The sequence below is a fragment of the Cyanistes caeruleus genome, chromosome 1, assembly GCF_971803275.1.
Source record: "Cyanistes caeruleus chromosome 1, bCyaCae1.hap1.1, whole genome shotgun sequence".
Taxonomy (NCBI): Eukaryota; Metazoa; Chordata; class Aves; order Passeriformes; family Paridae; genus Cyanistes; species Cyanistes caeruleus.
The window spans coordinates 47,966,376-47,993,896 of record NC_141701.1 but is presented as its reverse complement, the minus strand read 5'-3'; the positions used below and the strand labels follow the sequence as shown (position 1 = coordinate 47,993,896).

Sequence of the window (27,521 nt, the reverse complement as noted above, 5' to 3'; positions counted from 1 at the left end):
TTCTCACATAGCTGCTACTTCAGCATGATAGAAACAGAACTTTAGAAAGCAAACAGTTGTTCTTATATGTCAGTCATAGGAAAAAAGTGGTTTTCCAACAAGTACCTGTATTTAGAAAACAGCTAAGTAATTTTAATACTCCAATATATGCCAAATATTCAGAATCTCAACATTTTCAAAAAAATTAGCATGATGACTGTGTACCTCTGTCCAATAAAACATCTGAATACAGAGATATCAGGTAAACTCAAACACTTAAGTGGTCAGAAAGAACATGTGTTACATGATTGTCAATGAAAAAAAAATTCTTTATACCATACTCAAGAAAATTTTAGAATTACTTAAACCTGTGCCTGGAACTCCCTTGGAGAGCTACAACACCATTCTTAGTGTTATCCCAGTACTCCCTGAAGCAGTAACACAGAACTGAAATGTTAGATATACTGAAATGATGTAAACAATTGAAGTTCAAAGTCTCACCTGCACTTTTGCTCCATTTCATCTTTCAACTGCATTTCATTATGTAGCTGTTCTTCTAACTCATAGATCATCTTCTGCATATTTTCCAGCTTTAAGTATGTATTTATAAATGAAAGAACATGCATTAAATTTAGAAACTTTAAAAAAGTATTTAATAATATTCAGTTCTGCTTACATTGTATCATAGCTTACTTTCTTCTACCAAAAAAATACATTTTACCTTATTAAAATGTGATGCGTGTCCCTTCCTCCCTGCCCCTGCCCCCCCCCCACAATTTAATAACAAGAAGAAAGTTTTTTTCATTTGCATGCACATGAAATTTCAGGGTATCTTCAAAATTCACAGAGCTAAGCTAAATCACATCCTCCTAGCTTGACATATCTTCAGTATCTGACTAAAGATATTATTGCAAAGATATTAGAAAGCACTTCAGTTAGTCTCAAAATTTCTTCTAGCATGAACCACCACATGTATTTTGCAATGTATCTTCAAGCTCACAAGTTCAGGAAGCAGAACCAGGCCAGTCAGTTATTGGCAGAGGGGAGAAAGTGCTCTCACCATCTCTTTAGTCAGAGATCATTTCTACAGCTAGAACTACACTGAGGTTTGAAAGATAGTAACAAACTTCAGATGTTAATATGGCACATTACCGCATGGCACGTACTGTTTGCCAGCAAGATAAACTCAGAAATTAATTCTTTTCATGTAGTCTCAAAATATCTACATTCTACCAAATACCTAGGCACAATTATCCCATTCCAACATCAAAATCCTCAGTTAATGTGACAGTGTGAGCTCTGACAGAGCTCATCAAGTCAACCTCATGTTGATTCATAACCTTTCCACTTATAATGTAAGGATTTCAGTCTATCTAATTTTTACACACTTCCCTCAATGCTCTTGGAACTGCATAGGGAAGCACTAGATTCCTAATCTAGACTCAACATATTCAAGTGGTTTTGATGCTTTGCTTTCTTGTTTCCTGTTTTAACCCCAAGATCTCAAAAAACTTCCAAAAATCAGACATTTCTGCTTAACAGAGCAGCTCTGGAAAACAATCACTGATGTGACAGAGAATATAACACTATGTAGATCAGACAATGCTTGTAGTTAAAAACAAGGAATGTCTTCTAAATTTAAACTCTGAGGGAAAAGAAGGACCAATTTATGGACACAACGCATTTATGTCCTTGGTATGAACCACTAAGAAATAAAGCAAGAATCAAGACTATTTAAAGGCTCTCACTTTAGTAAGAAAAGATCACAGCAAATGATCCAAAACAGAGGATAACAAAGGTTCAATGTGATTGCTCTTCCATTTCTTTTTACTCATGTTATAGCCCTTCCAGACAGGGTGCACAGAGAAACTAAATGGGACAGATGAGAAACAAGTCTAAAAAGACATCTGGCAACTGATGCATTTCTGTACTGACTCCTACTAGCTTGGATTGCTATCGCATCCTCTTGCGTCTCTCTGTCTCTGCATGTTCTCACATCAGGCTGTACCCCAGGGGACCCATCTGAGCTTGCTGAGCAGTCTAATTATATCAGTAGAGACAACAGGCTTCCGGACAAAGTTCTGCATAATCTGCTATCAATAGACTAAAGAATACCTCAAGAAAATCCTGAGTTACAATTAACTATAAAAGCACTCCTTTAAGTTTTAGTTTGCTCTCCATTTCCATTTTGTGTAGGAAGCATGGAAAGAAAGGACTACAGAAAAGCCTGTCTGCAACAGAGAAGTAAAGAAAAAATCCCTCTGAAACTGTCATATTTTTTCTTTTTTTTCTTTTTTCTTACTCAATACAGCATATTGAGTCTGGTTCTGCACCCTGAGCAATGAAGAAAACCTAAGATCCAGTGCAACAGAATCTGTTAATCTCCTTTTTCTTAGAATCTAAGCTGTTCACAGGTGGTTGCAGCAGCACTAAATCGAAGTAAGCAATCAGGTCTTCAAAGAGGTTTTATATTCATTAAAAGAACCTTGAATTCTATTTTTGTACAACTTCATGGCCTAACTCTGTTAAGTTTTATAGGCTTGCAAAACAATTTCCTTGGAAATTTGTGGCACTCATGTCTCTCCCCAAAGACATTCAAAATGCAGACGTCAAAATGCAGAGAGACCAGGTAACATCTTGAGTTATATTTCCAGAACTAATTAATTTGCTAACCATGTGTCAACATTACCGTTTTCATTGCAGCATGTAATGAAAGAAAAACAGCTGAGAAAGAACAGTGGGGGAAAAATACCTTGTAGTAAAGACTTAACACTGATATAAGCTTTCCTATACCAATCAAATTCTTCCAGACTTTCACCTCCCAAAACTGCTAAAATCACAAGACATTAAAATATATCTGACAATAGGGACAGGACTATTGAGGATTCTTTAACTACACACTGAGTAATATTTCACTGAGTACACCAAGTCCATTCAGTAACTCTTGAAAGTCAACCAAAAGCCAGCACACAGTTTTAAGTACTTTCAAACATTGGTATGTCTGGCATTATTTTTAAATTTTACTGTATCAACAGTCAAATGCTTAAAAGGAAGTATATCAAATACATCAATACACATAAAAAATCAAAACATTTCAACAATTAAATTCAGTTGCCCAATAAAGGACATAACCCCTTCCCTGGGCAGATTTTCTCTGGGTAGTGTCATTAAACCTTTTCATTGCTAGTTTAGGAGAAAAGGGAACACAGATCAGTATCTTTTCGACTCGCAACAGAAAACAGAATAAAATACTAACAAAGAAAATCATAGTCTAAGCCAAGACATCTTTTAAAGTTAATTATCAATTTTTGACCACGTTTTCTTCTGGAAAGAATGTAATTTGTAAAATATCAAACCATTCTCAGGGAATTGCTTGATTTATATCAGAACTTACATAGAATCCAAGCACTCAACCAAGTCACAAGCACCTTAGCATACCTTCCTGAAAAACTGACTGCTGAGATGCTTGGGAAGAAGTAACTGAAGGAATTCCTAAGTTCTTTCTTATTTCTTGCTAGATGAACTGCTCTAGAAATGCTAGAGTGCCCTAACTCCCAACAGCTTGTGGGGAAAGCTTGTGAAGGAGCAGCATGCCCAAGCTTGGTACATTGTCTTCCACCTCCCACTGAGGTCACTAGAAATCCAGACTCCATGGCTGCCACAAAGCTACCCAGGATCAATAAGACACTCTAAAAACATTGCACAAAGCACTTTGATATTTCTAAAGATAAAAACTGTGAATATTTTCCTTTATAATATAATATAATCCTTTATTAGGATACAATAAAGATAAAGACATACCACACTTTTGTCCACACTGGAGCCCGTTCTGTTGTCATTGGAATTTTCTGCAGGGACACCTAAATACCTGCAAAAGCATTTTTCAAGTTATAGTTGAAGAATTGTTTAAAGGCAAGATTATGAAAAAAAGATTAAGATAATACAGACATCCTAAAATATAACTCCCATATTTACTGCACCAAAATGTGGATAATCAAATAGTAACATAATCAGATTTAAGCACATTTAATTGAAAAATTCAATTTATTGTAAAGGTTAAAGTAGAAAGCTGCAATAGAAGGCCTCCAGAAAAAAAGGATTTTTGCCAAATACTAAAACAACCACTTTTCTTTTTTCTAATAACCGTTAAAAAAAAATCTTTGCTTTCCTTAGTTACAACACTCTCATTGGCTTCCATCCCATAAATATTTACTCAGGCACTTATGCAGCAAGTAGCAGTAATGAAGCAAAGTCTGCAGAGATTGTGTAACTTTCAACAAAGTTACTAAGAGTTCCACGCACAAGAGGTTTGCCCTGAAGCCAGTGTTCTTATTTTACGTAAATGTTTTCTAAAAATACCATAAATTTCTAGTTGTCATGATTCTGGAGAGTCAAGTAAATAAATACAAATTACTGTTTTCAAATTCCTTTGGTATTTTATGTGATATTTTTGGCCTGATAACTGATCTAAAGAGACATAAAGCATCTATTAAGGGCATCAGATTATGTGTGAAGTAACTCTCCAACACGTGAACTGAGAAAGATGAACACAACCTTTTTGTTACACATGGATATTTTCAGGTATAAGAAAACCTCTCCAAAATATCAAGGAGGGTAAAATCAAAAGCATCTCCAAACCATGGTCAAATTAAACATCAAGCTGGCTTTCAGACAATCATATGACAAAGTGGAAATGAAACAGTTTCCTATGTTTCAAGGAAACAAGCTTGCTGTTTGGAGTACAAGAAGCCACCATATTTTACACACCAGGGCTGTTGAGCAGTAAGAATGTGATACTTAAACAGGCACAGCACCAGCTCCATCAAATCTAGAAGAGAACTCACAAGCCAGATAGGGCTACAAAGCGTTCTCGGCTGGTATTCCAAAATCTGTGTTAAAACGTCCAAATACAGATTTATTTTTTCTTTTCATGCTTTAACTATTTTCAGATTTTTCAAGACAATCACACCAGCAGATTACAGGAAAAAATTAAATTCTAAGTCAGCATCATAGTTCTAATAAGCCTACAAACTTATGTTAGTAGCAGAGAGCAGCAGAGCTCTTTAATGACAGCAAGAATACAGCCACTTAATTATCTAAATTCCTGATACTGTCCCCCAAAAAGGAAGACAGGAAAGGAAGAAATTCTGTTATTAACAAGCTCCTAATATGCTACTTCTTGACAATATATTCCAAAATATTCCTGCAAGGCAAAAATTAAAACTTTTCAAAGTTACAGACTAAAGTGAGAACAATAGGTGAAACTCTTGAACTGCTGAACTCACCCAAAGTACGCAAAGCCTGCAAGTCCTTCTACACCTTACCATGGCAAAAAGTAACAACAAATCCAACTCTTTGCAGAGATGGAAAGAATTTCACCACAGGCTTGGAAAAGTGTTTCCTCTTCTATGCAAGGACAAAAACCAGATTTATTTCCTTTAAGATTTTCCTATCCAGAAATGCTATTAAAACTAACAGTCTGACAGCTCTGCTAGAAGTTTTAGCCCATTTTAAGCCTGACACCATAATTAAAAGCAGATTTCCAGGTATTAAAAAGTTACTGAGATTTTTGAATGAAGATATAGCTATCCATAGGACTTACAATATAATGACTGTTGAAAGCATGAACCAATACAGCTTTGACTGACATAATTTAGAAGTCTTTTAAGCAATCGTGGAAGCCGTAAAGCATCACGATCTCACTTTGTCAGAGGATGTACACTTAAGAAAAATTATGAAGCAGAAAGCAGGCAAGTAGGAAATCTTTCTAGTAAGCCAAGGTTTATTTTACCACACACTAAAACACTGATGTAAGGTATGGAAATTTCATATTCAGCTCAGGGACAGTAATATGCAGTAAAACAAATGGAATTTCAATCCCTGATTCATGATTCTACACACAATTCAGTACTCTGCAGGGAGCTCTGCCTGGTAGTGGCAACAGTGGATTTTTCTTGCTTAGCTTCTGCAGCATCATTATAAAATCTTCTCAATGCCGAACAGGACACTCAACAACACAATGTGATATTTTAAGGTAATGATGCCTTGTAGTACTGGTTATCACTGTTAAAGTATTAAAACAGTATAATTTTTAGTATTCTGAATGACTAAGAAGTATCTGAATAGACTTAAACCTAAAAATTGGTTGGTAAGAGTCAGAAACAGTGCTAACAAAGAAAACACAATTAATTTGCTTTCTGCATACGTACCGACGGTTGCTGTAGTACGTAAATCCTACAAAAGGAAGCTGGTTGCCCACAAATGCTTTTGGTATGGGAAATGTTTCTTCCTCTCCTTTGTCTTCTTCCAGATCATCAAAATTACTAGTGTCAATGTCACTACTTAAGTCAGGCACAACTGGTGCTACCGCTGGAAAAAAGGCAAAGTAGTATGATCATAATCAGTGTATTACTCAAATCACTATGAAAATTTTTCTTGGAACACAGATAAAATAAACAAATAAAACTTTAAACCCCTTTAAACAAAATACACCAGTCCTTTTGCTAACATGATACATCGGTAAGCCAGACCACCATTTCTGAGAAAAGCACTATACTTACTGTCTCTGAGTGTTTCCCAAGCCCACTGATCATTTTTGAAGAAAAGGTGCCGTTTAATTTCTTCTACACCATTTCGTCCTAACCTCACTTCCCTGTTAAAGAATGTTTTGGTTAAACACGTGAGATTCCATTAATTATTCTGAAGGAAAGACTCATTTTAAAGAATAATCTAACAACAAGGACAATAAAATACCTCTCAAACTATAGTAAAATGTAGACATAACTTGAAAGTTTTCATAAGATCTCTATATGAGCACAGCAGCTACATTTCAGAATACAGCCTGGTTTTAACTTTTGTCTATAAGAAACTCTGCTGCTTCTGTTTCCACATCATGGACAGCTCAGGCAATTGCCAAGTTGCTACACTGCATTCAGACCCAAGTCACTAAAAATTTCACTTCTCTTAAGCAGTTTGAAAATACACACAAAACAAATACTTTCTTTTTCAACATGACAAGAACTACTCTTAATGAAGGCTTATTTTCATAATGAGAAAAATATAAACCTTACCTATCAGTTAAAAAGGCACAAATGAGGTTTTTTGCCTCTTTAGAAATGTCACTGTCATCAGGGAAAGTAAGGGAGTTCTTATGGTTCATAATCTTACTGTATGTTCCAACCAAAGAGTCTGCATAAAAAGGTGTATCACCTGAAAAAGCAGAACCACAAACATCAAAAAGCAGATCACAACTATTGTAGACTTGATTTGCAATATTTAACTCACATATATAACTACGTATGCAACCAAGTGAACTAGAGATAAGGACAGATGTTTGAGAACTCTGACAGAATTTTTCTAAAATATATTCTGTACATGCCAGGATGTGTAAACCACAGTTCATGCCAGAAGAGCAATGATGTTAAAAACAAGAGTGATTTTAACATGGGAGTCTAGTTAAGTAGTGCAGTCAATTCTGAGGACCCTACTACTTACCTACAAGCATCTCATACAAGAAGACTCCAACTGACCACCAGTCACATTCCCGCCCATAATAACCATCCCCTCCCTGGGACTTCAACACTTCAGGAGAGATGTAGTCTGGTGTTCCCACAGCCGTGTCACATCGTACCATTCCTTCCTACAAAGGAGAGGAAAACAGCCAGGCCCAAATATAAGATCCAAAATTGTCAGTAAGTTCCATGAGCTTATGCAGCCTAAGCAACATCAACAGATCCACATCAAATTTTGTCAACAAACATTCTTTTTAAAATGTTTTTTTAATATATTTTTGAAGTCTAAGCTGCTAAAGCCAGAACAAAGCACTGGATCTGTCCAACACAATGGAATTTACTTTAAAACCCTCCATTAGTACCCAAGAAGTAATCAGAATTGCATCTAGGCCCTGCACACACCACACAGCCATTCATGCCAATATAATTGTGTAATTTGCTGACAGGATGTACTGTAAACAGTGAAATCTCCTCTGTTAGCATAAATGGGTCAACATCAGGGATTTTGATAACAGGAACAGTTGAACTGCAAGTTTTTGGCCTCTGACCCAATATACTGAATGCTACAAAGACAAGGCTTAGATAAGGCTTTGAAAATCTGTGTAGAGAGACTTCAGAACAAGTAACAAGTGAGAAGAACCTTTGATGTTCCTCACACCCCTGAGAAACAGCTGGCAGAACTGAGATCAGTCACACTGGAGCTGTCATCCAGAAAACTGAAGGTGTAATCACACCCCCTTTTCCAGTGCCTTTCAGGCACTTCTGAAATAATCCTATGCCATTCCTAAAAACAGACCAGTGGAAAAACTTGCATAAAAAGATATAACTAATCAAATAAAAAAAATATTAATCTAGTGCTGCATATGCAGCAAATCCAAAATTACTGCTGAGCATACTCCTATGCTGAGCAGTTTTTCTTCTAGAAGGTAACCTTTCTCTATCAAAAGACTAGAGGAACCAAGACTAGGCTCAAGACTACTATGATTTTTACATATAACGTACACTTGGTTTTCATTGGTGCCTTTTATTCATCAGCTAAGTACAGTAATTTATTCAAATCTCCTGGAATATGATGAGAACATATTGTACATACTACACCAACTCAACTAAGTACCATGTATTTCAGATTTCCATTATATGTTTTCCTCAAATATATGGGCAGGCTGACACAAACCCCTCAGTTTTGTGTAGGGAACAACAGTGCTACACAGTATATGAATATTGATGCAAAACATTTTTTTTTAATGACCTCAGAATACATTTTTTAAAAAATAATTAATAGTTCCTGTTTCCTTCAGATTTGTCCTCATGCTACGTCAGCAATGGCTAATAATTACAACTGATATTCAGCAGCTGTCAAGTAAGTTTTGATTCTTTCATTTCTGGCACACTACATAAAAATCATCTCATTTCTTTGCACTAGCTTTTCATACCAAAAGACTTAAATAACCCTAAGCATCTAGAGACAATCAAAGGCTTAACTTCAGAAAGTTTCTCTAGAAAATAGTACTTAAAGAATGATTTCTGCACTTTACATTGTCACTGAATAAGATGCATGAATCACGGAATCATAGAATGATTTGGGTTGGAAGGGACCTTAACAATCATCTAGTTCCTTTCACTAGGCCATGAAGAGCAGTAAGGGAACAGAGTGGAATTTTACACTCTTCTCATCTAGCTTAAAAGTTTTCAGTATCTTTTCACTTTTAAGTATGTTTTCCTTTGACAAACATGAAAGTGAAATTGCAAACATCTTTACCTTGTTCATCTTCATACAAGTACCAAAATCTGCTAATTTTAAATGACCAGCTTTATCTAGCAGCATATTATCAGGCTTCACATCTCTGAAAGAAGAAAAATATGTATTTTAGAAAGTAAAATTTCAATTTAATTGACTTATGAAAATAATGGAAGTCAACTGCTTTTCGGATATAACATTGCATAGAAAAACAGCACCATTAAAGCACCACTATTGCCTCCATTGTTTCCTGTTTTCTCAAAGTATCACGACCAACACAGACTACTGTACTACAACATTTTTAAGAAGCAGAATACATGTGAGAATACAGCCTTAAGTAACCAAATTTAATAGATGTGGACACTAATCTTGAACCTCAAGTTCATAAAAAATACTCACTGGTTATCTCAAATAGGCATTGAAAACATAGCTTCTTTTCTGTACCATTTCTATTTCAAGGGAACAACTGGATGTCATTTTCAAAATTCTATTATTGTGAACAAATATTTTCCCATGACTCAAGAGGAGCATTAACTTATACTACCCTCCACCAAGCATGCTCACTACAGAATCTTTTATAAAGTAACTGGTAAAGTGCAGCATGTCCATGTCATTGAACATACTGAAGCAGAAGAGCAGTAAGAAACAACTATCAAGATAGCATAACACAAATTACAGGAGAAAGTGTATTTCAGAGACCTCAAAGAAGAACTCTGGCCATAACTGCCAGATGAAATGTAGTGCAAATGCACCAGTACATTCACAGATTAATTTTGTTTAAGAGGGATTTTTGCAAGACTCCAAGTTAGCTGCCTGATCAAAGTATAGAGACAAAATCAGATTCAACTTCAAAATTACATTAGGTTACTCAGGGTCAAATCTGGGCAAGTTTTCTTTTTTTGAGGATCAAGAGTCCATACCCTTTTTCTTGTACTGTTTGACCTCCCTCATAGTGGAAAAAAACAACTCCTAATGAATAGCTAGATATTCTCCTGCTGCAACTTGTGTCATCCATTGCCTTTCATCTTCTCACCATGCAGCTTCAGGCTGTCCACCTTTTTTATAAAGTCCTGCTGGGCAGCTGGTGACTAATGCTTTCTGTCTTGCCTGAACACCGTTCATGTTGTGAACAGACAGTGCTGATCCTGGTATCAAACCTCTGGAGAACTGCTGGTAGCTGACTGTTGCTGGACAGCACAAGCTAGTCAAAGAGTATCTAGACAGCTCTACCTGTTGAAACTGTACCTTTCTAACCTGGCTACATCTACAACCTTGCTAAAGTCAAGACAAACATACTCTGCCTCATCAGTAAAGCCCATCATCTCAACACAGAAGGCAATTGGTTTGGGAAGGCATGCATTACACTTCATAAATCCAAGCAGGCTACTCATAATCATCTTCCCATCCACATGCTCGGAAACCATTTCCTGACAATTTAATCCACCTGCCCTTAAGCTGGCTAGCCTTCAGCTCTTCTGACTCTCTCCTCCCAGCCCTTCTTGGCAAGACAGATGTGCCATTTGTTTCCTTCATCTCCTAATACCCACACACCTTCCAGGGTGACAGCAGCTCCCTAACCACCCGTGGCACGTACTACCATGTGTCCTGGACATGTGTGTAATCCAGTCTGCACAACTGGGACTCAGCTTGATCTTCCTCTGCTAGAGCAATGCCTTCCTCTCCCAAGTTCTGCCACTGGGGCACAGGACCTGAAAGGCCTGAAAGCAGACCTTACCAATGAAGGCTGGGGTAAAGGCAGCAGCCTCAGCCATTCCCATGTCCTTTGTCACTCGGTCCCTGACCCATTAAACAGTAGGCACATATTTTCCTAAGTTCCCTTTCATTCGTCAGAGTTGAACAGATTAACTACTGGGAAAAACAAATCCCAAAAAATGTCCTAGTGTCAAAATAATCTGAATTTTCAAGAAAAAAAAATCTTTTCTGTGCTGCTGGTATCTTCTAATGCCTGCTTTCTAAAACTAGCAATACACACATACAATAGCTCATTCAGCCAGATAATTTACCCATTAGATGCAGCATAGCTACATAATTAATGATGCTCTAGATCCTACTCAAGCAATGGATCAGTAGTTTATTTTGCTTTGTGTTTGCTTTTTTTGCAAAACGTTAATATTTTGTAAAACATGTTAACACTGATCTTGTGACCAAATTACAAACTGAAAATGTATATACTATAGTGTATACTATACACTACTCAAATTCTTCCTTTATATTTTGTTGAAAAAATTATTCTTCTGCTCCTAGTTAATATAATTAAAAGCTGAAGCAGATACAAGTTCAAATATAAAAAAGAAAACTTCTCAATCTATCTGAGAAGTGACACCATTTCACTTTAGGGCAAGTACATAATATGAAACTAATCCAATTCCCTTTGCTCAGCATCTCAATTTTCCATCTTACCCCTCTCAAGAAAACATATGGCTGGGAGATTTTCCTCACATTGTTCACAGATTCTTGTTTAATGGGTCACTGAGGCTTCAAATGCCTAGCAGAGAATTAATTCCCAATAGTGGATACTACTGTGATCAAATTCCCTAAACAGCTTTTTTTAAACAAAAGAAAATAACCATTTTGGGGCCAACATGCTCATACCATTTTTGTTCTTTTTATCTCTTGGTAAAGTGGCACAATTTTATTGCTCCCCAAACTGAGGAACATCAGCCCACTGAAAACCTTCACTTTAATTATACCACCTCAGATTTACAGTTTCTGATGGCAACAACTTTGCAATTTGTAATATGGAATAATTATGGAATAACAAAGAAGTAATATCTTGAATTTTAAAACTGCCTAAACTGAAGAAATTCTGGCAGCATCAGGAAATAAACAATCCTATGTAACATCTTTTTCTTTCTTACCTGTGTATAAAACCCATTGAGTGAATTGCATCTAATGCAAGTACAACTTCAGCAGTATAAAATCTTGCCCATTTCTCTGGAACATCGTAATTACTCATTAAATTCACAAGGTCCCCACCAGGCATGTATTCCATCACCATGTAAAGGTAACGGTCATCTTGGAATGCGTAAAATAACTGCAAAAAAGCAAAACCAAAAATTAAACCACTTGAAGTTCCAGTTATCTTTAATAATTTGCCTGCTGGCATATCAAAGACATTTCTGCGTAAACTGATTTCCAAAGTAACAGAATTGCTACAATAACTGCAGCAATGCCCCATCATTCAGCAAACCTCCTAAAAAGAAGTTAACCTCTAGAACAAAATTTAGACAGATCTTCCATCCTTTTATATTACCCTGGAAGAAGTAGCATGCTGGTTACAAATTAAGATTATTGAATTTGGTGCAATAAATTTTGAGATAAGAGAATGCTCATTACATTTAGACAAAATATTTTTCTCACTGGGACGTTAGTTGACCCATATGCAAAGGTGAAGCTATTCTGTTGCAAACATCTGCCTGATTCTACTTGTATTATCACTAAATGTTTATTTTTCTAATGTCGACATTTATTTATTATACAGAAAATGAGCCTAAACTTTAAACAATAAAAATATTTCCCTTAAAGCTGTCAACCCTCTGTTCAACATGAGTAGGGCAATCATATTTTTCTTTAAATTGCATGAAATCCCTAAGTTTTATTCTGAACAATCACACCCAGACAGAGATAGTGAAGCAGTTACTCATTTGACTTGGGTAAATCTTGAATGAGTTTGTGCAATTCCAACCTAATAGAAAAATTTATATGCTTAAGGCTAAGAACAGTTTAAATTAACAATCTGACATGTGCACACACAATGCTCGATGATTGGTTCAGGCATGCTCCTTAGAACTTCAAAGGCAGCAGCGCCTCCCAAAAAACTGTCAGTGACAACACTGAAATGGTGAAAAAATAACCAGAGCAGGCATCATTTTCAAAGATACACACGGAAATTAGAATATACAGAAGCTCTTTCTTAGGTGCATCTTTCTGGTATGCTGGATGATTCAAATAACTACTACACAGCACATGCACCAATATATATCTAGCAAAGATTTCTAATAATAAGCAGTATGGTTTATCTTGTATATGTGACAAAATACAGTTTGAAGCAAGTGTGATATCTGCCCTTTTGTACAGCATTCCTTGTATTAGTCATGTATTCCCTAGCAGATCAAAAAAACAAAAAAGAGACTTTGAAATATGTAATTCCAAGTGCTGCAACCAAACTATTCTGTAATGCCAGTATTTTAAAAGTAATGTCACTTTACCTGAACAACCCAGGGACTATTAGCAAAAGCCATAATATCCCTTTCTTCCCAGAAGAATGCAGAATCAGATCTTTTGATCATCTCAAATTTGCTCAGAAGTTTCATAGCATACACTCTCCTTGAGGATTTATGCCTCACCTGTGAAGACAAAGGTGACATACGGAACGTATTAGTTTGCCCTATTAACACATGAAGAACATCACTGAAAACATTACTTTTCCTGCTTTACCATTTAACACATTTTATGAGACTCTCCACATTACTACAAAGGATTATATACCATACATCCACAAAATAGTTACATCTGACAATGCACTACTTTTAAAATACTTGCTATAACTTTTCAACACAGAAGTCCATAGGCACGGGAGTCACATAATTTGCATGTATGTGCCTTTAAAAGGACAAATATTGGCAGTTAGTGTTGTTAAATACCATAAAGTTAAAACTATAAGCATTTTCCAGAGTTCATTAGCAGATGTGTGTACTTGCTGCTGTATTTCCAGTTTCTCCCACCAGCACACAATTAAATAAAGCAGGATTAACAAGCCTGGCTGCTAACCTATCACAAACAACACACATCTCTCATCTATGAGAACTATGTCCACAAAAATGTGGTGTAGTTCCTGAACTGGCAGAAACTCTTCTAGCCCTTAAGACTTCCAGTGTCCATGGGAACATTGGTAAAGGCCAATTTTCTTGGTTATGAGGAATACACATAAGATGCAGCATATCATATTATATTCTCCATTTTAGGAGAGAAGACTACAGTGCAAAACAGGTATTTGTGTGCTCAGGCAGGACTAAAATAGGACATTTTCAAAAACATTTCCATAAAATGTAAAGGAATAAAAATTCATTGAGTCAAAGGCTTTAATATTTAAGACTGCATCTTCTGAACACTACACTGAGAAACAGATGCATGAGCAAATACTACATACTGTTTAAATGTACAAATAGAAACTTAACTTACCAACTGAACCTCCCCAAATGCCCCTCTACCGATCACCTTCACCACTTCATAATCTTCAGCTTTCATGCGCAGATCCCTCATTTTGTTTACTGTGTCTTTATCTACATAGAACAAAATTCACATTTCATATATAGTCAACTTCATTAAACCCATTTGCCTAACTTTAATTTTCCATAGTTTTTAGAAGTGCTACCTTCCCACTGAAAAATTCTCTGCAAGAATGCATCACTTTATTCTCATGACCATAGCTACCAAAACCTGATATAACCTAGTGCAATGACTCTACTGTACAATCTTATTACAGGCGATTTTAATTTAGGAATTCCATTTAAAATAATTACCTGGAAAAAAAACTGCTATACAAAAAACTTAATATCCAGCATGATCCTTCTTGCAAGCTAATCAGTATAAAAAGATTATTTCTGAATAAATAAGCAGCACAGCTGGGAAAGTGTGCAAAAAAATACACTACAAGACACTTGAAAAAGTATTTTTAAAAGAAGTTTCACTTTTCTGCACTTTCATGATTCCCAATACTCAAAAAAAGTAGATTTTAATTTAAAACAGCAGTGGGAATCATTGCAATTATTTATATAAACCTGTCATTCTATAAACTAGAATAATTTACAAACTCCCAGTGGGCAGATACTCTAATTCCAAATTTGGTAAAAGATTAAAACAGTCTATTTTAATCCATGTGGGTCAACACTGGCATGAGACTACGTAGAAAAGCTTCATGCTTCAGTATCTCTAAAAGCCAGGAAGTTCTACTAAAACAGATATGCTTCTAATAAAAAAAAAATGCAATGGTATTTTATTTTCAAAAATAATATATTCTAGGCCTAAAAGCAAAGTTTAGAGAGAAGTAAGGACAGGGGAAGAAAATGAAGGATAAATAAAATATTTTAAGTTCATATGCTAAAAAAGATGAAGCAGATGACAGAAAATTATGATTAGGTTTCTACCTACCCAGGCCACAATCTAAAACAAAAGCAGCCTATCTACAATAAAAATTCAGTAAGATTTTATCACCTCAAGAGGAACAAACATAGTTCTGTTTGAACAAATACTCTGTGGCATTACTATCTAACCTAAAGCAACCATTTACAATGCAACATAACACAAGCTGATTTTGGTAAATTATAGCAAAACCCTAAATTCTGATAAATTCTTTCACACAGGGATCAAAATATCCAGTAGTTTCAACAAATAATGCATTACCTTATTTACCCTGGTGACAACTGGCTTACAGAAGAGGAGGAGCAAGGCAGCAATTTTTATGACAGCAATTTTCTAGCTATTGTAAACTCCCTGCCTAATAATCTCACAAGAAGAGGTTCACCTCTCTGAATGAAAAAGCCTAAGCACAATACGAATCCTTTAAATGGTATTCAGTCACAATTGCCAATGAACAAAGCAGAATTAAGGAAAATACATCTTTAGAGTAACCTAGGCTAAGGATTTTAAAATAATGTAAGCCAAGCTTGTGATCAGTTGCAAATGGAAATTTACTGGTTGAGATACATACTCACACTCAGTTATCTTCAGACAAAATGTTACAGTAACAACAGTGTTGGAAATCATATTCTAACATCTGTTAAACAAGGTTTATCAGGCTGCAATATACTTCAATAGGCAGTTCCTTATCTCCCAGGCCCAGTGGAGGACCTGGCCAGCTTATGCTGTATGAACAGCTGGGGTGGCTCCCAAGGCAAAAATCACCCTCTCCAACTTGCCCTGAACTTTGGTTATAGGCTCAGATGCTGCCTTGAAATAAACTGAGTCACCACTGCAAAGTAGGGCTCTAAGATACCTCTAATACTCATTTCTTTATTCTTTTAACTCTATATGGTAGAGAAACAGTAAGATTCTACATTTGCAAAAATCATCCTCACAACATCAGCCAGTAGAGGCAGATTTTGAAGGCTCCACAAATATGCAATGTAAATTAGTGAGAAGAAAAGAGGTGATAAGGAATGATTCATAGAGCAATCACTCTATAAAATAAAGGAAGCAAACGCCTATCTTATTTGCCATCTAGAAATTTATTTTAAGTTTCTGCAATAATGTTGCAAATCAGACAGCTAATACTGCAAAAAGGCATTTTAAACAGTCTTCTAATAAAATTAAATAAACATGAAAATGTCTTTTTTTTTTTTTTAATAGAAATTCAAGGCAAACTAGACTTCAGAGTTCTCTCTAAGGCCACTACTCACACATCCACAGCTTGCTTTCATATTTCAGCAAACACTGCAAGGTAATACTTCAAAGGCAGTTTTAAGGGAACTAATGTGTTCTGTTCTCCACCTTCAGATTACTTCAGATCACATCTTACACAATATGTAATTTATACCGAAAAGATATTCATTATCAGGTTGTAAATGTAAAAGTTTTCTTTCACTAGCCCCAGTGGCAGAAGTGAAGTTTTTTAAGACTCACTAATGATTTCACTACTCAAAAATTACATTCAAATTATCTGTTGCAATGAGTATTTCCTTTGCCTGATATAACTTCTCTTTTCCTCAAGAGTTTCACCACACCTTCTTAGTAAATAACTGAGTATGCAAAATGTGCATGTAACTCAGCATATGGTATCAACACAGTTTGAAGTGTGAAAAGTTAAACAGAACATTTAATCTTAAACTTTCAATAACCAGCTTATGTGCAAGTGAGCCATCAACTGGATCTAGTGAACCCAAATATTCACACAAATGGAGATTAATGTAATATTAACACCACAAATTCACTATCATAGGTTGCAGTTGTACGCAAGAAGTTGTACATGGTGTTTGAAAACACCATGGAAACCATGAAAAAAAAAAAAAAGCCACGTAAATTTCAAAGCAAAGACAGAAATTATTTTAGTCAAATTGTATTTACCACAAAAAACATTTTTTATAGAATTTAATTGATTTGCTTAAGCCTGTAAAAATCTAATAGTATTAGCTTAATTTCAAGTTTTGCCCATTTAGTCTACAGGCAGAAGCAAGTCTTCAATCAGCAAACATTTCTGCCACGATCTTCAGAATTGTCAGTTTGGCAGAGTTCAGTAAAGTTTTGACTCATAAATGCCTTTTTGGGGTTTTCTTTGTGTTTTGGTTTTTTTTAGTTGTGAAAATTACTGAACTATTATTTCTATGAAAAATCAACTTCATTACTTTAAAATGTTATTATAGAGCACAATATGCAGGAAATGTGGTAGTGAAAAAAATACAGAGTAAATGCAGAGAATTCTGCAGACCCATCAGCTGTACGCAGTATAAGAGTTTCATGAGAAGAGACCTTTTATACTAAAAAACCCAAATGTTTACAAAATACGTGCTCCAGTCTGTTAGTGAAGAAAAATTTAATATGATTTCATGACACTCTATACATCACTGTGTCATTTTACTGTTAATTGCTTATGATATCTTAGTAATATGAAATTAGAAAACAAATTATGGGACTCCAGGGAGTTGCCCTAACAAAGACAAGAGGCCTTTTTCTTAAAAGGCTTTGTACCACTCCAGACAAGGCCATTTACAGGGGCAACAGATTGGATATTCAATTGCTGGGGATGAGATTTGCATATGCAACTGTCACTTCTCAGTATGAAATAAAATAAATAAGACTCTTGCACCTAAAACAACTTGCACCCAAAAACTTGATGAACCCAAATCCCTAGCTGCTTTTCAAAGAGCTAGAACAGAAAGAAAAAAAGCTGCCTGTCAAAGAGCTAGAAAACAGATGGAAGTATATAAAACATTTTTGATATTACAGACTTCTATTATTGAGTAAATTAAACATTAAATACTTACACCTGTTTAAGAAGTTATCAATGTTCTTATTTTTTCTTAAGGCAGGAAAATCCAAGTCATATACCAAAGCATCTAATCCATCCTGAAAAAAAACAAACAAAACAAACAAAATTAAGTATTTGGAAAAATAATTACATATGCTGTTAACTGAAGAGCCAAGATAAAAAACAGTAGTCTCTATCAATCTTCCTCGCAAATGAAATAATTCACATTTATTTAATGACTGTTAGTTATGTGAAACAGCTGTTACTCCTTCATTTCCATGGGACTCATCAAAATTTAATTCCATATGCTTCTATGTATTATTAATTACCTTAATTAGCTCCATACTTACACGAAAAGAATTACTTTTTACAAATACAAAAAGAACAAATAGCAGTTCCAATGAAGTTCAGTAATATTAAAATCAGTGCATCACACAGTAGGCACTTGAACGTGAAATGGCAAATAGGACAATGATGGTAATTTTGATTCTCAGAATCAAACCCCTGCATTTTATCCATTAAATTCAGTGTGAATTCTCATGAACAAAATGTTGGCTTTAATACATTCCAATTTAAATCTAGAATCAAACAGCCACAAGCCCATCTAGCACTACTACCACAGCATACACCCCTATAAACAAAAGCAAACCAAACCATCAAAAAGCCCAACAGAAAAATTCAACAAAGGAGACAGTTTTAAGGTGTATTAAGTGCTGTGTACTTTGTGACTTGAAGTTTAAGTCTAAGTCTATGTCTGTCACTAGGTATAAATGACTCCTCAATGGTAGCATCTTCTTGGAGAAAAAGTAAACTCAGTTTTTTGGCTGAATCCCACAGATACGGCTTCCACAGAGAATGATCAAGTATTCTAGGGAGTTACGTAACAAAGAATCAAAGCTCATTAGGGAGTCCTCTCTCTCAGGTAAGGATTGTGTAAGTGACAACTGCAAAAACAGACACAAAGGTCTTAAAATACAAATTGTAATTGATGTTTCCAAAGCATGCCAGAGATGTACTGCTATTCACTTGTCCATTCATAGCTAGGTGTTTTATGTTACGTATATTTAACCTGCTTGAAGTAAGATATTAGACCAGACATATCTTTGATCTGATCAGCTCAGACCTGTCTAGACCTAATTTGATTGCTTTCAGCTTTTAAAAGGATTTTTATATCCTTTTTTCAGGATTGAAAACTGATCCATCAGTCTTTGCTAAGTATATCAAGTAACTGTGCCTGAAAATAAGCTAGAGCATAAGCTTTTTGGAAGTTTCTTTTCCAGGAATATATAGTTGAGAACACATTTGATTTAGACTGAAATACTAGTCTTTGATCTTTCACTTCAAATTCAAACCTATTTTTCACCTCAGTCTTTAGGACTGACATTTAACTATGAAAAATCCCAAGTGTTATCAAAATTAGAATTATTTCTCGGCTTGTAGTCCTCACTTTTAAAGTATGTGAGGTAGAATTTATTTACTTCGGATATAATAAGAAGAAGCAGTAAAATCATACTAGAATTTGAAAGTGGGTAGCTGAAAGGATAATCAAAATGGCTTTCAAGGCTGGATATTATTAAAAATGTCAATTTCATAAAAAAAATCCTTTCTTAAGATACCTCTGCATACAATGGCTCATTTTGAATTAAGAAATGTTAAAATGAAAATTATACAAATCAAGAAAAGCATCTCAGTATTTCACTTTGCTAAAATTAAAAAAGTCAGGTTTTGAATCTTGTGTACTAAAGGATCATCTTTTTGGACTGACACAGATGACTAAAAAGGAAAGTAAAAAGCAAGGAAACAACATTTAATGGGTTGATAGTAGAAATCAGAGAGTAGTGGCCAACAACAATTGGGCTCAAGACGGATGCAGGAATAAAGCTATGTAGACAGGATAACTGCAATTTAGTGAGAAATACTTTCCAAACTACTAAAAGACCTTTTCCAAAGATACACGGTAAATATCCAGGAAATCCAAGAAAAAAGAATAAATCAATTCTTTGTTTTTGTTGAATAAATTCAACAGAGAACCATGAAAACTGCTTCCACAGCAGTACAAAGTCCACCAGTAGGTTCTGTGCATTTATCTCCATGCTGTGTGAAACAATAGGAAAACTCCAGCTAAGAGGCTGCTGGGTCCCATCCAGTGACTTTTAAAAGTAAATTAGAGATACCAATGAGTTGTCAAAACTTGTGGTTCAATCTGCCTTCAAATCAGGAGAGTCAATTGATTTGTCCAGGTTCACAGCTAACACAAAACTTCCACACACCAAGCAACAGCATAAAATTCTCAAATCCTGGTTGGCTCTGGGGTTGTGCAATTAGGTGTTTCAATTCAGCGCTTGCTTCAAAAGGCAAAATTCAGTCTTCTTTTTTATAGGAAGGGAGGTTTTAAACACCAAATACAAAAATATACAAAAAAATGGGAAAAATGACGTTATGTTTAAACTCATAACGTCAATCTTACTTTTGTATCATACCTTTTTCTTTCAAAATACTAAAATATAAGCCCATGCCAAAAGAAGCATAAAGTAGAGAAAATGTCATAGTTTCATTGGTGTCACAGGCATGTTGGGTATTTTGTTGTGTTATTTTTAAAAGTTTTATTTTAAAGATTGGGAAAAAGTATAGAAATTCACTTTTAACAGGCAAAAGCAAATTTCAATACTGTTTAATTCAGAATTCACCATATACAATGTTTCCTGTTCTGTTCTTCACCTTCCAGTTCTTAGATAGGCACTCTATCAATTAAAATACTTAACTAAAAAACTCAGAAATACAGATTCAAGCTACTGATCTCCCATTCATTTCAAATCATATTTCAAGATCATCTAAACAATTCTAAGGAAGCTACATGCCAAGAATTGCTTATTCAAAAGCCTCTTCAAGAATCAGCTCCCACTCACTACAGTATCCAGAGAATAAACTATCCTGTTCAAAACTTCCATCAAAAAAAAGGTAAATGTGGATACTATTCTATAATTAAGAGACTTGCAAATCCTTAACTCTCAAAATAATTATTTTCTTCAACTGAAGTAAATTTTTGAAGAAAAAGAATAGCGTGATATTATTTCAGTGTCAGACTGCAAATGCAAGACTAAGCTTGAAGTAATTTTATGGAATCATAATTAAAGTAAAACATTTGGGACACCTAGTTTATACCATAAAACATTAAACAGCCTATTTCACTTACATTAGCTAAAGCAAAGAACTTGCAAACACTACAAGCACAAAGGGAAGCACAGAAGCACAGCTATTTTTGTGCTATCACTAAACAGGGAAGAGTACACAAGGTTAAAGTGAGTGCTGCTTCCAAGTGGTGTGGGTCAGAGAGATGGGAATATCCTACAGAGTTGCAGAAATAATGGCTTGCAGAAAAAGGGTAAAGGCCAAATGAGACATACTCATTATTGTCAGTGGCTGCAGAGAGAGTTCATCTCTCAGCTTTCCTCATTCCATCTTGCTCGATCTTTCAATATGTCATCTTTTTTGCCAGCACAGAAAGGGACATCATCTTTTCATCAAGACCTACAGCAGCCATACTCTCTTCCTCTTAAAGGATGACAATTGTCATTATAATAGGCAACCATACCTCCAACAGTTCCATGCACTGTATTAAAATAAGGCGGTCTCATCTTTTGTGATGGATTTTTCCTCCACTTGGATGGGTTCCATGTATTTTCAGTATGTATCTTCTTAAATACAGCACATTCTGTACTTCTTGGAAACATATACTGTGGCTCAGAAATATTTTCAGCTAACACTACATTCTACCTTATTTTGTCATTACAGAGCAATTTTCCTGTTTAGCTTTCAGGTCTACACTGACATTTTCCTTTTAATAGTTAAATTAGATTACTAAAATAAATTGGCTTATACCTCCACTTACATGGTAACACTATTTCAGAGATGATTAAAAAAGAACAGGAGGAAAACTTCATTTCTAATTTTCTTCAGTCAGTTTTATGGTCTGATACAGTCTTTTCTATATCACATACATTTAATGAAATCATCAATAGTTTCATTATTTAAAAGACCTAACTTTATCCTTGAATTATTAAAAAAGGCACACTAGGGAGTCATTGCAACATGTAGAGTTCTTCCTTACGGAACCAACAATTCCACATATTCTCTTGGTTTAATTTCATTCATTACTAGATCATACTTGAAAGTTTAAAAGGTATAGTTATATGGACTAAAATCAAAGGTCAATCTAGATGAATAGACTAGTTCTGGAGATGATAGTAAGAGTGTACAGGAAAGAGGATATAAGCAAGTACTGCTCAGGTGTATGCGTGAGCCAGAAATGCCACTGTCACAGTTAACCATGACAAAAATTTTGTAGGCAAAATTTTCTTTGGTGATTTTTGTCTAAATGTTTTCTCTGTTTTAGTTTCTTGCATTTACAGCATTGCACAGATATGAATTCCATCACCTATAGGCTATATGAAAGCGTACCTCATTTCAAGTTTACCACTCTTCAAGCAAAGAAGGGACAATGGCTCTTTACCCACCTCTCCAAAGACACAGCTTTACATACTTGCAGCATTTCACCACTGGCCAACTCTCTTCCAATTATCCTTGTATGAAAGCTATTTCAATTCCCACCATCAGCATTCTCTAGTGATCTGTTATTTTCACCATGTAGTTTTTAACAGGGGCAGGGGCACATGTGGAAAGACTGCACATTTTATTTAAGTTATGAGCACACCATAAGAACACAATGCATTACAACAGTTCCTGTTCTGTGCTTCATTATATTTACAGTTATTCACTGAAATATCTGGTTAATTTTTTTAGTCACTGTGTACTAGACTGATTCTTTCACAAAACTAGGCATCACAAATCAAAGCTAGATCAACATAAGGAAGGTGAGAGGTTTTTCTCCCATGCACTCACTCAATATTCAATGAGGAATTTTACCTACCACTTTTAATCAGCGAGGCACCACAAAGTATTAATTTCATCTTTGATTTTCTAGATCTTAATTTTTACTGCTCTACCATCATTAATTATTACTCACTATTTTAGGTCCCTTATGACTGTGAAATACCATACACCTGTTAAACTCCACAACCAATCTGTTTTGAATTGACTGATTACCAGCTTTCTATTCATACAACTAGCCAAGCCCAACAGCCTTTGCCATTATGTTCCCTTCAGTTTTTCTAAAAATACAGAATACTGTAACATAAAACTTCTCATTAACACATATATTAACAACACAATCTATTAACACTGAATTTCTCAGGCTGTTACGCCTTTTCATTAGATTCATCTAAAATAGACTGGTTTTCTTCAGTTTGTCTTAAGCAGTCTCACATTTACTAGATTTTTTCCCAAATTTTGGTCTATACTTACTTCCAAAGTTTTAATGTGTCAAACTGCCAGTACTACTATGACTATACTAGACTTCTTCACACTGCAACTACATTCCCTAATCTCAAAACTCACTACAATTATGTAATGCTGGTTTTATTCAGATGTATGAATTAATATTAATACAATTTTATAGGGATATTTGAAAATATACACTATCAACCAATTCCAATTTAGCAAAACATATTTCATGATTCATAAGTTATATAAAGTAGAAAATGCAGTATATGATCTACATTATCAGGGTACAATTATAGCATTTTTATATTTTGAAACTTTATTTCATACATATTTCATTATGACACCGTATCATCAAGCACATAATAAATAAAAATACATGAAATTTAGTTGAAATTTTGTTATTGAGACACTTGATTATTTTACTATTTATTTAGCAATCAAAGCACTAAAAAAATACCCACTGGGTATTACCAGCATCCATAATTTGCATTCCTTGGACAGACTGGCACTTACCCAAGTTTAAACTCTTTGCCACTTTTCCTTTTTTCAAGAGATGAAAGTAAGTCTTAACATCTACAACTCTTAACTATCCATATTTTAGTACCCTGCATTGTAACCATTTTCCTATCTCTATAGTACTATGAGTACTGTGAGCTTCCCCCCGTACTCTGAAATCAACAAATCTGACCGACCTTGATTTGCACGTGTTCATCATAATTCATAATGTCCTGTCATACGTAATTGAATTCTCTGGTCAACTATGCCAATAGTGCTACATTTATCTATCTCTATTCAAGTACACAAAAGATCCCATTAAGTTAATCACACTCATTAATTTTACTGTCCAAGTAGGAGAAAACTGCAATTTAACACTTCATCTTTAAAGTGGACAGGACAATGTAGACAGAGTTAAGGCACTTCCCTTAAGACTTTTCATTAAATTGTTAGAGCAGGCAAAGTACACAAACTGACACATGAGCCTGAGTAAAAGGCCCTTGATGCATCATCCAGCACAACACAACTCTACAGAGCTCCTTGCTTCCTAGTATCCAGCAATACTTATAGGAGCTCTTGCAAATTTGATTTAACAGGTATTTCAAAAAGAAATATAGGGAGGGTGGAGCATTAACTCAATAAAGAGCTAAGAGTTTGACTCAGTGAAGATTTAACACCTGAGTAAGGAGACCTTGAAACTTCAAGGCAGCATTAATGAAAACAGTATGGATTATAGCATTCATTTTGGCCTTTTTCAAGGGTTATTCCAAGTGTAGTTGCAAACTTCACCCACATTCCGTGTAGTTCCATATACAAGTACATGTATTTGCCTTCTGTTCAAACAGTAGCTGTTCAACACTTGCACTGACAAACTCCTAGAATATACATTTCCTGCATGACTCACCAGATTATAAATCAATACAGCTATCTCAATTTTTATTGATATACACAAACATACACATCAAAATACCCACTGAAACTAACACCAGAGCCAAAAGGCCTCCCAATATTGTTATATCCATATTAGCACTTTAGGAAACCTCAGGTGCAAGACAACAGACAGATACACAACCAAGTAGTAATGTTTTTTCACATGCACTTCTGGATGTTGCTGTTTCTTCACTCCAGCAATGGATCTTACCACCTGAAGCATCTCCTAAAATAAACTAAAATAAAATGTCATGAAAATATGAGAAATCAACTTACATACAATAAGCATGAAGGAGGTATTGCCAGCACCCACTACACACCTCAGTCATTTGCTAAAACAGAGGGCAAGTCATAGATCCTTCACACCAGAGTCCCTCTGTCCACTGACTGGATGGAGAAATCTTGAATAACTAGATTTGTTCTGAATGACACCTATTTGTAAGACTATTTTATGCCCAAAATTATGGAAAACTGACATTGTTTGAAGATGTGTTCCAGAAAATGTATTTCACTGGGTGTTTCTTTCACCTCCAAATTCTAACACTATATTACAACATTAATTTTACTACATAAAATTAAATGCATCATTTCTTGTGGTCAATAGTTTTTACATCTAAACTTTCAATTTACTACACTACTGCCTTATTATTTCAATCCATTATCAGAATTAATTCCACTTAGTATTGCACCTTTAGGAACAACTATCAGATGTGAGAGCAGTGTCTTCAAGGAAGATGAAGAACACATACCAATACAGCACCAAGAAAATATTTCAGTAAAATCTAGGCAGAAAACAGGTACCATATAATTTGAAAACAGTTGAGAAAGATGTGAAACAGGAGTAAAAGCTGATTGCCATTAGTGAAATTATATTGATTAATTTCACAGCAAGTGAGATCACTGGATCCTTGCAGCTTTATTTCCTTATAAAAGGTTCACTTGCATTGGTTAGTATGTTCTGTGGGCAAGTTTTACAAACTTCAAAGCTTCTATACCAAATGTAACACATTCTACCATGAAAAGAACACTTTACATAAAAAGACTAAAGAGGTTGTAGAACTATCTGGAAGGCTACAGAAATCATTTATATTTTAATGTGAGGAAAATAAGAAAATAGATAGCCTACTTTTAGGTTTAAATTATTTATCAAACCTAGTCTGACTAATACTAGAATTAAATAAAGTGTAAGTACAGCTTGTTAAAACTGCCCTTTTCAAGCAAACTATATGAAATGTGATTAACACAAATACACCTGAAACATATATATTTAAATAGTGTTAGAAGAAGTAGGAGTACTGGTAGTTAAAGAACTACCTGATGTTTATCAGCATGGAAGCAGCATTCCACAGCCACTGCAGCCCTTGGCAGTAGGAAACACCTCACAGGTCTAGAGTTCCCAGCTACTGTAACAACTGCAACAGGAGATGAGCAGACAACCTGACACACTATCCACAGAAATACCTCCTGGTGGAAAAAAGTGACTTTACATTCTTTCCACTTCTCAAAGTTATGGTGTTAACCAAAAACACAGGGCAAGCACTATTCCCTTAACTAAAATCTAAAATAACTACTTCAATTTTTATTTTTAAAGCCAAACATCACTTGTAAATTACATCAGCCAATGCTCTTTGAGGTCCCCACAGCTTTCTTGGTTATCCTGTGAGGGCAGATTCTTCTACAAGCAGCACAGAGATCTGCCATTCTGATTTGGGAGTCCCAGCATTTTCATTTGAAACACAAACACTTCAAACTACCAATTTAGATCAATGGGAGTCAACACTCTAAGGAACGCTCATTAGAAAGCAAAAGTAACATGGATAAAAATTAACACTATGGATGCAAATACTGGTACATAACTTCCCTTCGACAAAATGGTATAAAGACAGATCATAGATAGGAAAGAATGAAGATAAACTGGTCCAGTCCCAGTTCAAAAGTCTAAGGCTTCTTTTGCAGCAACCTGAAAGGAGTCAAGTAAAAACTTCAACAAAAGAAAAGAAACTGCACAACTCCTTTAAGAAATAGTGGTATTTACCAAAGGAAACAGAACCCCCTCCACAACTGTTGCCTAGGAAATTGCTGTCTGCCTCCCAGATTTTTTTCCAGGCAGGTATCCACAAAACCTGACATCAGAAAGTAAGCCTTAGTCCTTGGACAGGATGTGAATTAGCAAGACACCAACTTGCTCGTAGGAGTTATTGCAAACAACATAAATAAAAGTGCTTTAGCTGTTGTAGAAGCTGTCAAATACAAAAAGCAACTTTAAATCTCTTAGCTTTACATTATAGTAAAACTAGATAAATTGTCCCATCAATAGCTTAAATTGCTACTTCTAGCCCTCCCACCATGCTTTTGTTTGAAAGTGATACCTTGGCTATGAAAAACAAATTAAAAAATATTACCATCAAAGTATGCAATATATAAGAAGTTACTGGAAAGGATACTAATTTTTCTGTAAAGCAACAATACCTCAGCAGCCATACTGAACCTGCTGTGGATTATGTTTGCTGCAAACATAACTAAGTGCTAACTACAGATATAAACA

General features: G+C 35.2%; 1 protein-coding gene across 4 annotated transcripts in view; it reads right to left on the bottom strand.

The window, feature by feature from the left end:
- ROCK1 (Rho associated coiled-coil containing protein kinase 1) overlaps window positions 1-27,521 on the bottom strand; it is an 85,540-nt gene that overhangs the window by 33,942 nt on the left and 24,077 nt on the right. For all 4 annotated transcript variants that reach the window (XR_015287358.1, XM_086890904.1, XM_086890915.1 and 1 more), the window contains 11 exons: window positions 18,228-18,309; window positions 14,431-14,531; window positions 13,458-13,595; window positions 12,108-12,283; window positions 9,250-9,334; window positions 7,474-7,618; window positions 7,050-7,188; window positions 6,540-6,631; window positions 6,189-6,348; window positions 3,781-3,847; window positions 481-569 (listed from right to left, as the gene is read on the bottom strand). Coding sequence is in view for 3 of the 4 variants with exons in the window: in XM_086890904.1 (XP_086747030.1) it covers window positions 481-569; window positions 3,781-3,847; window positions 6,189-6,348; window positions 6,540-6,631; window positions 7,050-7,188; window positions 7,474-7,618; window positions 9,250-9,334; window positions 12,108-12,283; window positions 13,458-13,595; window positions 14,431-14,531; window positions 18,228-18,309 (1,274 nt within the window). In the remaining variant the exon portion in view is untranslated. The remainder of the gene's footprint in view (window positions 1-480; window positions 570-3,780; window positions 3,848-6,188; window positions 6,349-6,539; window positions 6,632-7,049; window positions 7,189-7,473; window positions 7,619-9,249; window positions 9,335-12,107; window positions 12,284-13,457; window positions 13,596-14,430; window positions 14,532-18,227; window positions 18,310-27,521) is intronic.